Below are 14310 nucleotides of genomic sequence, written 5' to 3' on the forward strand. Positions count from 1 at the left end.
TTCTAAGTGTGTTCTAAGTGTGTTCTAAGTGTGTTCTAAGCGCACCTGTGACCAGACTGGAGACGATGAGCGGCATCACGATCATCTGAAGCATCCTCATCAGCAGCTCGCCAGGGAAGGCAAAGTACTTGATCTCTCTCAGGGTCAAGTTGCGGGAGCGCAGAGCGAAGCCCACAATGATGCCTGCGTGAAGAGACGTGCAGGGAGATAAAAAGTTACGAATCGTTGGAAGAACTCAAAAGGGACGAGGAAGACTGACCCAGAAACACAGCAGCGACCGTCACCAAAACAAAGAGGTTTCTTTTGAGGAAACCTTTGACGTTCTCCTTGTTGATGACGTTCAACCTGGCCTTCATGCCGCCGGCTCTCCTCTCCATGGCGGCGAGCACTCTCCTCCGCAGGTGTCCTCGCTCGCTCGCCGGGGGTTTGTCCGCGTCCTCGTTCAGGAAGAGACTGGCGCTGGTGGATGGGGGCTTCTCTTTCATAATCAGCTCCAGAACCTGGTCCAGAAGGGAGGTCTCCTGGGAAACTGGGAACGAAGGAATTTGATGCCTCCAACATGTTTCAAAAAAGACTGAGAAAGTTGATAAATGCTCATCAAACACTTATTTGGAACTTCCCACAGGTGAACAGGCTAATTGGGAACAGGTGGGTGCCATGATTGGGTATAAAAGCAGCGTCCATAAAATGCTCTGTCGTTCACAAACAAGGACGGGGCGAGGGTCACCACTTTGTCAACAAATGCCTGAGCAAATTGTTTAAGAACAACATTTCGCTATTGCAAGGAATTTAGGGATTTTAATATCATCAAAAGGTTCAGAGAATCTGGAGAAATCACTCTACAGCTTCGATCCCTCAGGCGGTACCGCACCAAAAAGCGACATCAGTGTGTAAAGGATATCACCACATGGGCTCAGGAACACTTTAGAAAACCACTGTCAGTAACTACAGTTGGTTGCTACATCGGTATGTGCAAGTTAAAACTCTACTATTCAAAGCGAACGCGAATTTATCAACAACACCCGGATTCTTATTTCAAGCATGAAAAAAAAAAAATCATGACTAACACAATTGTGTCTCATAATTAAAACAGATGACAGCCAAATGGACTTTGCTGTTTTATTTTCAATGAAACAATAGAAAATACGTACTCATATAGGAGTACGGTTGTTATTAGTGAGAATATACTTATTGTAATTAGGTACATCCAAACAATCTAATTAGGCTGAAAACTGTGTTACTGTGGTTGGAGTTTGCGCTGTATCACACTGACAACTGATTCTAATATTTTGGGAGAGGTGCGGAGAGTATCCAAAAAATATTACTGATAAATTGAGGAAGATACGGAGAGTATCCCAAAAATATTTGTAATATTTTGGAAAACGTACGGAGGGTATCCAAAAAAATACTACTGATATTATGGAAAAGGCACGAAGAGTATCAAAATAGTATTACAAATTTTTTGGGAGCGGTACGGAGAGTATCCAAAAATTATTACTGATATTATGGAAAAGGTAAGGAGAGTATCCAAAAATTATTACTAATATTTTGGGAGAGGTTTCGGAGACTATCCAAAGATTATTACTAATTTTTTGGGAGAGGTACGGAGAGTATCCAAAAATGATTACTAATACTTTGGGAAAGTTACAGAGAGTATCTAAAAATTATTACTAATATTTTGGGAGAGCTACAGAGAGTATCAAAAAATTCTAATTAATATTTTGGGAGAGGTACGGTGAGTATCCCAAAAATATTTGTAATACTTTAGAAAAGGTACGGAGAGTATCCAAAAAATACTACTGATATTATGGAAAAGGCACAAAGAGTATCCAAAAAGTATTACAAATTTTTTGGGAGAGCTACGGAGAGCATCCAAAAATTATTACTGATATTATGGAAAAGGTACGGAGAGTATCCAAAAATTATTACTAATATTTTGGGAGAGGTACGGAGCGTATCCAAAAATTATTACTAATATTTTGGGAGAGCTACGAAGAGTATCCAAAAATTCTAATTAATATTTTGGGAGAGGTACGGTGAGTATCCAAAAAATATTACTAATCATTTGGGAGAGCTACGGAGAGTATCCAAAAATTATTTATAATATTTTGGAAAAGGTACGGAGAGTATCCAAAAAATACTACAGATATTATGGAAAAGGTACGGAGAGTATCCAAAAATTATTACTAATATTTTGGGAGTGGTATGGAGAGTATCCACCAATTAATACTAATAATTTGGGAGAGATAAGGAGAGTATCCAAAAATTATTACTAATACTTTGGGAGAGCTACGGAGAGTATCCAAAAATCATAATTAATATTTTGGGAGAGCTACGGAGAGTATCCATCCATCCATTTTATACCGCTCATTCCCTTTGGGGTCGCGGGGGGCACTGGTGCCTAGCTCAGCTAAAATTGGGCGGAAGGCGGTGAACACCTTGGACAAGTTGACCTCACCGCAGGGTACGGAGAGTATCCAAAAAATATTACTAATAATTTGGGAAAGATACGGAGAGTATCCAAAAATTATTAATGATATTTTGGAAAAGGTACGGAGAGCATCAGCCTGTTCAGGAATTCCATCCATCCATTTTCTACCGCTTATTCCCTTTCGGGGTCGCGCCGAATTGTGTGCTCTATTTCAACAAGTCTAAAAAAAAAAAATTGCAGGATTTCAGTTCAATTTCAGCATTGAAGCATTCACACACAGTTCCTTGAATAATTGCCTCATCCAGTTATTCATAAAGTGGAACAAATAATAAGATTGTTACTGACCAGAGCGCATGATGCAACTTTTACGTTTCAAAAAGCCCTGAGTGCATCTTTTTAGCGCGCGTAGAAAACGTTCCTTTTTGCACGAAGCGTTCCCGTCGTGCACCCGTTCTGTCGATTAGAAAGTTAAGGTAAGATAAGCAAATACCTGAGTGTCGAATGCTGCGGGTGTGCCAACTATGCGGACGGTATGACCGCGCTCTTTAATGGCTTTGATGATGTCTGTTCTTTATTTCCAGTCACAACGACATATTTCCCGAGCTGTTTCAGTTATGTTGGGATTCTCTTGAAATGTTACACAAAATCTGCAATGGCCGACGGCCACCATTGTGCTTAGTCTGTTGTGATGGGTCAGGGGTCCTGAGGCGTCTGTAACCTGACAAATTCGCAACATCTCGTGGAAACATCATCATATAACGCAAATTAACATTTCCTATCACGGTAATTGTGACCAAAAATGGCCACGGTTATTATTACTTTCGTGATGTCGCTGAATGTGCTCAAAAAGTTCCGCATTTTCCGGACTATAAGGTGCACTAACATGCTTATGTGTGCAATGGCTATGAGTATGAGATTTTTTTCCCCTTGGCCTCAGTCTGGACCCCCTCTCCAGGGGCCCAGGCTTGGATTGAATATTTATTTTCTCCACCCCAACCCTACAATGTGGGATCCTGTTCTGTCTCCCTGTAATGTTTGATCCTGTTCTGTCTGGTTGATCCTGTTCTGTCTCCCTGTAATGTTTGATCCTGTTCTGTCTCCTTGTAATGTTTGATCCTGTTCCGTCTCCCTGTACTGTTTGATACTGTTCTGTCTGGTTGATCCTGTTCTGTCTCCCTGTAATGTTTGATCCTGTTCTGTCTCCCTGTAATATTTGATCCTGTTCTGTCTCCCTGCAATGTTTGATCCTGTTCTGTCTCTCTGCAATGTTTGATCCTGTTCTGTCTCCCTGCAATGTGTGATCCCGTTCTGTCTCCCTGTAATGTTTGATCCTGTTCTGTCTCCCTGCAATGTGTGATCCTGTTCTGTCTCCCTGTAATGTTTGATCCTGTTCTGTCTCCCTCTAATGTTTGATCCTGTTCTGTCTCCCTGTAATGTTTGATCTTGTTCTGTCTCCCTGCAATGTTTGATCCTGTTCTGTCTCCTTGCAATGTTTGATCCTGTTCTGTCTCCCTGTAATGTTTGATCCTGTTCTGTCTCCCTGTAATGTTTGATCCTGTTCTGTCTCCCTGTAATGTGTGATCCTGTTCTGTCTCCCTGCAATGTGTGATCCTGTTCTGTCTCCCTTTAATGTTTGATCCTGTTCTGTCTCCCTGTAATGTTTGATCCTGTTCTGTCTCCCTGTAATGTTTGATCTTGTTCTGTGTCACTGCAATGTTTGATCCTGTTCTGTCTCCCTGTAATGTTTGATCCTGTTCTGTCTCCCTGCAATGTTTGATCCTGTTCCGTCTCCCTGTAATGTTTGATCCTGTTCTGTCTCCCTGCAATGTGTGATCTTGTTCTGTCTCCCTGTAATGTCTGTCTGATCTTCAATGGAATTGTGCTGAAAATATTAATTTCCCCTAAGGGATTATTAAAGTATTTCTGATTTTGATTCTGATTCTGACAACCCGGTGCGCCGAATGTGCGGGATAATTCTGGTTTTGCTTACCGACCTGGAAGCAATTTTATTTGGCACTGGTGAAATAAGATGGCGACTTGTCCAGGGTGCACCCCGCCTTCCGCACAAAACGGACAAGCGGTAGAAAAATGGATGGATGGACCCATTATCTCCCTGCTTGGCACTCAGCATCAAGGGTTGGAATTGGGGGTTAAATCACCAAAAATGATTCCTGGGCGCGGCCACCACTGCTGCTCACTGCTCCCCTCATCCCCCAGGGGGTGATGAAGGGTGATGGGTCAATTGCAGAGAATAATTTTGCCACACCTCGTGTGTGTGTGTGTGTGTGTGTGTGACAATAATTGGTACTTTAACTTTAACTACAAATGACTCAAGTATACACCAACATTTTAAATGTTCTATTATAAAATATAGAACATTACACAAGCTCAAAAATCTATCAAAAGGTTTTAGTAGGACTTTGGTAAGCTATGAAGCCACACCACTTGATGGATTGTCGGTGAATTAAACATAGGAGTATTATTATGGTGTGTGTATAAGGTAAGACATACGTATGTGACTGCCATCATATTGCAGTCTCCACATAATTCTTATGTGTGACTGCCATCTACAGGTCACACTTATCATTTCACCACGGACCAAAAGCGCAACCAAAATTATTCCGTACGTTAGGCGTGAAGGATAAAGTATTTTAAGTGCGCCTTATAGAAAAATACGGTCCTTTCAACTAATTGACACTGCTGTTTACGACCTGATTTGTACTTTTAAACAACATACTTGTGTGCTGCTGCTAATGAAGGTGTGCAGCATTTCACACCTCAAGAGAAGACACCCTTTAGACCACCGTGTCAAAACACACCAGGACACAACATAATTAGATTACTTAACCAAGTACACCTTATTAATATCACAACATACTTCTTACATCAGATTACTTAACCAACTACACGTTATTGATGTCACAAGATAGAATGTTCCAGCACAGCAGAAAGAGTCACAAACTCACCGCTCATGGTTTGGTGTCGATGTCAGAACAATTCCATCTATGTTGTGTGACACTGTGAAGAGTGCAGTGTGTGTGTGTGTGTGTGTGTGTGTGTGTGTGTGTGTGTGTGTGTGTGTGTGTGTGTGAGAAAGAGAGAGAGAGAGAGAGAGACATCCAATGATGATGAATCCTGCACAGTTCGCTCTCATGAGCAGACGGACGTGAAAAGGCTTCTCAAACGGTCTGACCTTCTTAAACACACACACACACACACACACACACACACACACACACACACACACGCACACACGCACACGCACACACACACGCACACACACACGCACACACACACGCACACACACTGGTTATCATTAGGAATGGGGACCAAGTTGTTGTTCGTGACTTGTGGGGACCACCCTTTCTACAGGTTGTGGAGGCATGAAAAAAATGGTGTAAAATGTCCACTGGCCAGTTAGCTCATACACGTCTTTAAATCTCTGGATTGATGAAGTAATGTGGTGATCACTCTTACTGGGGACCCTGGGGGATGAAGAGTTAATATGGTTCATGGGGACCAAATTTCAATAATTTTGCATAATTCACGCAAATTTGTACGTGGCTACTGAGGACCATTTGAAAAAAAAAAAAAGTGTTTTTGTCCCCATACTGTCAGAGGTCCCCTAAAGGTGACTGTGTAAACAGAGCGATGTCCCCATTAAGTAAGCATTGCCAGAACGCACACACACACATACTAGGTTATCATTTGGAATGGGGACCAAGTTGTTGTTCGTGACTTGTGGGGACCACCCTTTCTACAGGTTGTGGAGGCATGAAAAAAATGGTGTAAAATGTCCACTGGCCAGTTAGCTCATACACGTCTTTAAATCTCTGGATTGATGAAGTAATGTGGTGATCACTCTTACTGGGGACCCTGGGGGATGAAGAGTTAATATGGTTCATGGGGACCAAATTTCAATAATTTTGCATAATTCACGCAAATTTGTACGTGGCTACTGAGGACCATTTGAAAAAAAAAAAAAGTGTTTTTGTCCCCATACTGTCAGAGGTCCCCTAAAGGTGACTGTGTAAACAGAGCGATGTCCCCATTAAGTAAGCATTGCCAGAACGCACACACACACATACTAGGTTATCATTTGGAATGGGGACCAAGTTGTTGTTCGTGACTTGTGGGGACCACCCTTTCTACAGGTTGTGGAGGCATAAAAAATGGTGTAAAATGTCCACTGCCCAGTTAGCTCATACACGTCTTTAAATCTCTGGATTGATGAAGTAATGTGCTGGTCATACTTACTGGGGACCCTGGGGGACAAAGAGTTAATATGGTTCATGGGGACCAAATTTCAATAATTTTGCATAATTCACGCAAATTTGTACGTGACTACTGAGGACCATTTTTAAAAAAAAGTTTTTTTGTCCCCATACCGTCAGAGGTCCCCTAAAGGTGACTGTGTAAACAGAGCGATGTCCCCATTAAGTAAGCATTGCCAGAACGCACACACACACATACTAGGTTATCATTTGGAATGGGGACCGAGTTGTTGTTCATGACTTGTGGGGACCACCCTTTCTACAGGTTGTGAAGGCATTAAAACTATTAGGTAAAATGTCCACTGCCCAGTTAGCTCATACACGTCTTTAAATCTCTGGATTGATGAAGTATTGTGCTGATCATTCTTACTGGGGACCCTGGGGGACAAAGAGTTAATATGGTTCATGGGGACCAAATTTCAATAATTTTGCATAATTCACGCAAATTTGTACGTGACTACTGAGGACCATTTGAAAAAAAAAAAGTTTTTTGTCCCCATACTGTCAGAGGTCCCCTAAAAGTGACTGTGTAAACAGAGTGTTGTCCCCATTAAGTAAGCATTGCCAGAACGCACACACACACATACTAGGTTATCATTTGGAATGGGGACCAAGTTGTTGTTCATGACTTGTGGGGACCACCCTTTCTACAGGTTGTGGAGGCATAAAAACTATTAGGTAAAATGTCCACTGCCCAGTTAGCTCATACACGTCTTTAAATCTCTGGATTGATGAAGTAATGTGCTGATCAATCTTACTGGGGACCCTGGGGGACAAAGAGTTAATATGGTTCAAGGGGACCAAATTTAAGTATAATTCACACACATTTGTATGTGACTACTGAGGAACATTTAAAAAAAAAAGTCCAATTAAATATGACATGGTCCTCAGAATACAGTACTACTGATGCCCTCTTATAGGAAGTTTTACCACTTAAACGTTAAAGCAAATCCTGCATCTTCTCTGACATGACTGAAAACTGCTATTTAGCAGTAATGAAGTTGTCTGCAACTCCAAAATAAGGATGGAAAATTCAGAATGTGAATCTTACTTTAAGGTAATAATGTTTTATAATCATGCTGTATGAAATTGCTTAAAAGTCACTTAGGCATCTTCAGAATGGATCTGACTATGATTTAAAAAGGTTGCCTTTTAGGGGACCTGTTGTCATGTCCCCATACCGTCAGAAGTTCCCTAAAAAGTGTAAACAGAGCGATGTCCCCATTAAGTAAGCATTGCCAGAACAAACACACACACACACACACACACACACACACACACACACACACACACACACACACACGCTGGTTATCATTAGGAATGGGGACCAAGTTGTTGTTCGTGACTTGTGGGGACCATCCTTTCTACAGCTTGTGGAGGCATAAAAAACATGGTGTAAAATGTCCACTGCCCAAAAAAAAAAAGATTTTCCTGAAAGTCACATCTGGGAATATTTGTGGACTAAGTCTATGTGTTGTATGAAAGTGTGACAGGACCTCAGACTGTTTAAAAAGTGAAATTTACTTGGAACATGATTTGTTTGCGTGTACCTTCAATGCTAACTAGCTGGATGGATGGATGGATGGATGGATGGATCAATATGTTTATGAATTACTCATTGGATGATGGATGGTTGGATGGATGAATAGATCTATGAAATAAAAAAACAAATGTATTGATGGATATATAGATGACGTATAGCTGGACCATGCATAGATGTTGTATAAATGGATGATGGATGTATGGATGGATGTATAGACGTGTATATATAGATGTATGTATAGATGGATGATGTATAGATGTATGTATAGACATATATATACAGTAGATGTATGTATGTATGTATATATATATAGATGAATCTATAGATGTATGTACAGATGTATGTATATGTAAATGTATGTAAAGATGTATATATAGATGTATGTGAATGAGGTATGGTAATTCCAATGCTCATTTGCTTTCGTTTGCTTTTCGATTTTTTTATTTTTATTTTATTCTCCATGGTTTTCATTTTGTTATAATGGCTGTTAATGCTATTCGATCATGCTTGCTCTTGTTTTTTTTGCATATTTGAAATAAAAATATATCAAAAAATATACATATATATATCAATCAATATGTATAGATGGATATATAGATGTATGTATACATGTATGTAAATGTGGATATATAGATGTATGTGTTGATGTATGTATAGATTAATGTAAATATGTATGTATAGATGTATATATAGATGAATGTAAATATGTATGTATAGATGTATATATGGATGGATGTAAATATGGATGTATAGATGTATATATAGATGAATGTAAATATGGATGTATAGATGTATATATAGATGAATGTAAATATGGATGTATAGATATATATATAGATGGATGTCAAGATGTTGCCATGCCTGTTAATCTGGTTTTATGTTTGATCATGTTTTGTTTTGTTTTCTGGACTCTTGTTCCGTTTTGCACTCCCTGGTTTGTTTTTGTTGCCATGACAACTCATTGATTTTCACCCTGCCCTCCTAGTCACGCCCCGTCCCTCAGCTCTTACACCTGTTTCTAGTTACCACGGCCACTATTTATGTCATTTGCTTTCTGTTCATCGTCATGGGAACTTTGCCTGCATTTTGCTTGCCTTCATGCCTTCACGCACCCACAATTACCTGCAACACATCTTGCTATCCCTGCCTCCTTGTTTCGGTCACAGTAAGTGTTTTTGTTTTAGTTGTTCATAGTTCTGCCACAGTGCAAGTTTAAGTTTAAAGTTCATTGTCTTTCATGCCATCGAGCAGGTGTTTTGTTTTCCTGTTTGTATTTTTGTAGCCAAGTTTTGTACCTCCTTGTGAGCGCCCTTAGTTTGTTTGTTTTTGTATTTAGTATTCAAATAAACAACCATGTACTCACACTCTCGTCTGATTCGTGCCAATCATCCTTTGCGTGGAAGAAGCAAAACCAATCCATGTCCCGGTGTGACATGGATTGGTATGTATAGATATACATATATAGATGAATGTATAAATGGATGTATAAATATAGATGGATGCATAAATGTTTATATAGATGTATATATAGATGTATGTAAAGATGCAAGGATAGATGTATATATAGATGGATGTATAAATGGATATAGAGACGTATGTATGGATGTTTATATAGATGTATTTAAATATATATGTACAGATGTATGTATGTATGTATATATATATATAGATGGATGTATAGATATATATATATATAGATGTATAAAAGTATATATAGATGTATGTAAAGATGCAAGGATAGATGTATATATATAGATGGATGTATAAATGGATATAGAGACGTATGTATGGATGTTTATATAGATGTATTTAAATATATATGTACAGATGGATGTATGTATATATGTATATATATATATATATATATATATATATAGATGGATGTATAGATATATATATATAGATGTATAAAAGTATATATAGATGTAAAGATATGTATAGATGGATGTATAGATTTATATAAATATGTATGTATAGATGTTTATATTGATGGATGTATAAATGTATATATAGATGTATGTAAAGATGTATATAGAGATATATATAAAGATGTATACATAGATGTATGTAAAGATGGATGTATAGATGTATGTAAATATGTATGTATAAATGTATGTTAATATGTATGTATAGATGTTTATATAGATGGATGTATAAATGTGTATATATAGATGTATGTAAAGATGTATATATAGATGTATGTAAAGATGTATATATAGATGTATGTAAAGATATATACACAGATGTATGTTAATATGTATACATAGATGTATGTTAATATGTATGTATAGATGTATGTTAATATGTATGTATAGATGTTTATATAGATGTATGTATAGATGTATGTAAAGATGTATACATAGATGTATGTAAAGATGGATGTATAAATGTATGTATAGATGTATGTAAAGATGTATGTTAATATGTATGTATAGATGTTTATATATATGTATGTATAAATGTGTATATATAGATGTATGTAAAGATGTATATATAGATGTATGTAAAGATGTATACATAGATGTATGTAAAGATGGATGTATAAATGTATGTATAGATGTATGTATTTATGTATAGATGTATGTAAAGATGGATGTACAGTATAAATGTATGTATAGATGTATGTATAGATGGATGTACAGTATAAATGTATGTATCGATACCTTTGGTTGTGTTCAAGCTGTCAGGAGGTCTTGAGTGTTGTTATCTTGAAGAAGCTACAAAGTAAGGATGAAAAGTGTCATTCCAGAAGGTCATGTGACCACGTGGAAAAAGTCCAACACACCTGAGCTGAGGGACCGCCGTGTCCGCCGTCTTCTCTCCAGCAGACTGTGAAGTAAGTAAGTAAGTAAGTGCTGTTGCACACACGCTCCACACTTCCTCACAGCAGCACCCGTCCACCTCGCTCCATCAAGCTTCCGGCAAGTATCAGCTTGTGTGTGTGTGGGACAAGGAGGACGGCTGGAGGAGATCTTGAGGAGGAACTACCTGACGAGGAGGACGGCTGGAGGAGATCTTGAGGAGATCTCGAGGAGGAACTACCTGACAAGACGGACAGCTGGAGGAGATCTTGAGGAGGAACTACCTGACGCTGCCAGCAACACTAGAAGACAGACAAGGTTAGTTCATGGAGTCCAGCACCTTTCGCCCGTGAGGAGACCAAAGGCAGCATCCTTCTCCTGTCCTTGCTACTTTCCCACTGAGCCGGCGCTGGAAGCTTCCTGTGCTCTCGCACCATTGCTATGACGACGTGCATCTCATCATTGCTCGTGTGTAACTCTTTGACCGCCCGCTGCCCACTCAGCACGTTTGCACAAGTACTTCAACACTAAAACATACTTTTGGACTACTTACTTGCACTCGCTATCATTATTAGTCCCACTGATCCCTCAGCATCAGTCAATGTGGCTCAACTCATTCCAAACAACGATCATTAAATACATCAAGTTCACTTCATTTGTTTATCTTTACTTCTTACAATTATTGACATTTTGTGTGTACTTACATATTATTTCTTTATACAGACTGTTGGGTAATTGTATTTAAACTGTTGGTACTTTCCAGAAACCAGTCTTACTATAAAAAACATAAACATTTTTAACAATGATACCATTTTGGGGTAGGAGTATGTGATTGTATTTTTTGTAAATTCCCAGCAACTCATCCTAATATTTAAAAAAAAAAAATAATAATAAATAAATAAATATTTGTCGAAGAAGAAAATACATTGAAAAATAAACACATATCTAACCTAATAAAAAAAAAAACATTTGAATTTTTTTAACAGCTGCCGAGTCAACAGACTCACGTGCAATAAGTCTGGTTTTTTTGCTTGATTTAGCAACTCCTCCTAATACTTCCAATAAAAATAGAAAAAAAATGTGTGGGAGGGAAATATATAACATTTTTGAGAACCCTAACTGTTGTTTTTATGATTATTGTTTATTGAGGATCCCCATTAGCTGACACACAAACGCCAGGCTGGTCTTCCTGAGGTCCTTTTCAAAAGTTCAAAGTAAAATAATAATACATTAAATATTATTAATGAACTAATAAATAATAAATTATTATTTGGAACCTATCCACCAACTTTTTGTAATACGTTTTTAAAAAAAAAAAAAAATATATATATATATATATATATATATATATATACATATTTAACTTCTTTGGTGGGGGGAGGAACTGGGTTAACGTTATTTAATATGTTTATCTTATTATTAAAAACAATCTTATTGTGATCTGGAACAGTAAGTTGTATACCCAATGGAAAAAAAAATTAAAATAAAATGAATAAAAACAACAAAAAATTATTAAATATAGATTTTTTAAATAGATTAAATGTATATATTTTTAAATAAAACAATAAAAAATGTTTAAATAAATTTAAAACCTAAATAAAAAAAACACATTTAGTTGTTTTAACAAATACAGAATGTTCAGACTCACATTCAAAGCTTGATTCAAATACTTTTGTCCCATTTTGGTTTGGATGGATGGATGGATGGATGGATGGATGGATAGATAGATAGATAGATAGATAGATAGATAGATAGATAGATAGATAGATAGATAGATAGATAGATAGATAGATAGATAGATAGATAGATAGATAGATAGATAGATAGATAGATAGATAGATAGATAGATAGATAGATAGATAGATAGATAGATAGATAGATAGATAGATAGATAGATAGTACTTTATTGATTCCTGAGAGTTCCTTCAGGAAAATTAAAATTCCAGCAGCAGTGTACAGAGTTGAGGTCAATTTAAAAAAGAGTAAAAAGTAAATAATGGGGGTTTAAAAGGAAACAAAATAGAGAAATATTTAGCGTGATTACTTATTTTTGTACTCAATTAAAAATGTTAAAATATTAAGATCCATCCATCCATTTTCTACCGCTATGTGCCTTTCAGGGTCGTTTTGGGGGGGTGGGATTTGGAGCCTATCTCAGCTGCATTCGGGCGGAAGGCGGTGTACACCCTGGACAAGTCGTCACCTCATGGCAGGGCCAACACAGATAGACAGACAACATTCACACTCACACACTAATTTGGCCTGTGTGTGAAAATATTAAGATGATTTTTTGAATATTTTCCAATCCTAACAATTGTGACTTTTAGCTGTTTTCTTTTCTTTCACTGCTTAGTGACGACGTCATCTGCAAAAGTAGTAGATTGACTCTATAGGAAGGCAAAGAAGACATATTTGATTTGCAAAGATTTACATCCAGCGTGTGAAGGCGTGTTACCGAAGTGATGAACAGATTGCATTACCATGGCAACAGAATTATCCTGCCATAATGTGGGAGGAAGGCATCACGTATGATCCACGTTTAGACGCATTATTCACACGCCCGCAGACGGCAATACTCCAGGTTTCAATTTCTGCTGACATAAACATTACGAGCATCTTAATTAGGGCTGAAGTTATCTTTGAGGCCTTGGTTACAAAATTATGAATAGTCGCCACCGATAATGTGTGTGTCATTATTGCCTGCGATGAATTTGCATGGCCCCTGCAACCCCTTAGGGGGTCCATTAGTTACCTAGCAACCCCAGGCGTCTTCATCTTGTCTTATTAGTGGCAACAAACTCACATTGTCAGCCTGGGCAGACTTTATTGGATCATAACTTTGTGCAACAGTAGTAGAATTGTCCAGGTGAGTGGAATGGACCATGCTTCCTTCAAACACACACACACACACACACACACACACACACACACACACACACACACACACACACACACACACACACACACAGCTCATCAATTATTTGTCAAAGGAACAAGTGGGTCCACAAATCGACCGACAGCGTTCAGATGCTAAAAAATTAAGTACAGCACATATGGTGCATGTCTCTTATGATATACACACACATATATATATATATATATATATATATATATATATATATATATATATATATATATATATATATATATACACATATATAATTGTTTGTATATATACATACACACATATATACAGTGCATATATATATACATACATATACATACTGCATATTTATATACATACATATGTACACACATATA

The 14310-nt window shown here is 37.7% G+C and overlaps 1 protein-coding gene across 1 annotated transcript in view; it reads right to left on the bottom strand.

The window, feature by feature from the left end:
• The window catches only part of LOC133540412 (excitatory amino acid transporter 1-like), a 32540-nt gene extending 20631 nt beyond the window's left edge, over positions 1–11909 (bottom strand). The window contains exons 1-4 of the mRNA XM_061882994.1: positions 11034–11909; positions 10912–10965; positions 260–529; positions 46–183 (exon numbers count right to left, since the gene is read on the bottom strand). Coding sequence (XP_061738978.1) covers positions 46–183; positions 260–485 — 364 coding nt within the window. The 5' untranslated portion in view covers positions 486–529; positions 10912–10965; positions 11034–11909. The remainder of the gene's footprint in view (positions 1–45; positions 184–259; positions 530–10911; positions 10966–11033) is intronic.
• Positions 11910–14310: the final 2401 nt, after the last annotated feature.

Source organism: Nerophis ophidion, linkage group LG22, assembly GCF_033978795.1.
Source record: "Nerophis ophidion isolate RoL-2023_Sa linkage group LG22, RoL_Noph_v1.0, whole genome shotgun sequence".
NCBI classification, from domain to species: Eukaryota; Metazoa; Chordata; class Actinopteri; order Syngnathiformes; family Syngnathidae; genus Nerophis; species Nerophis ophidion.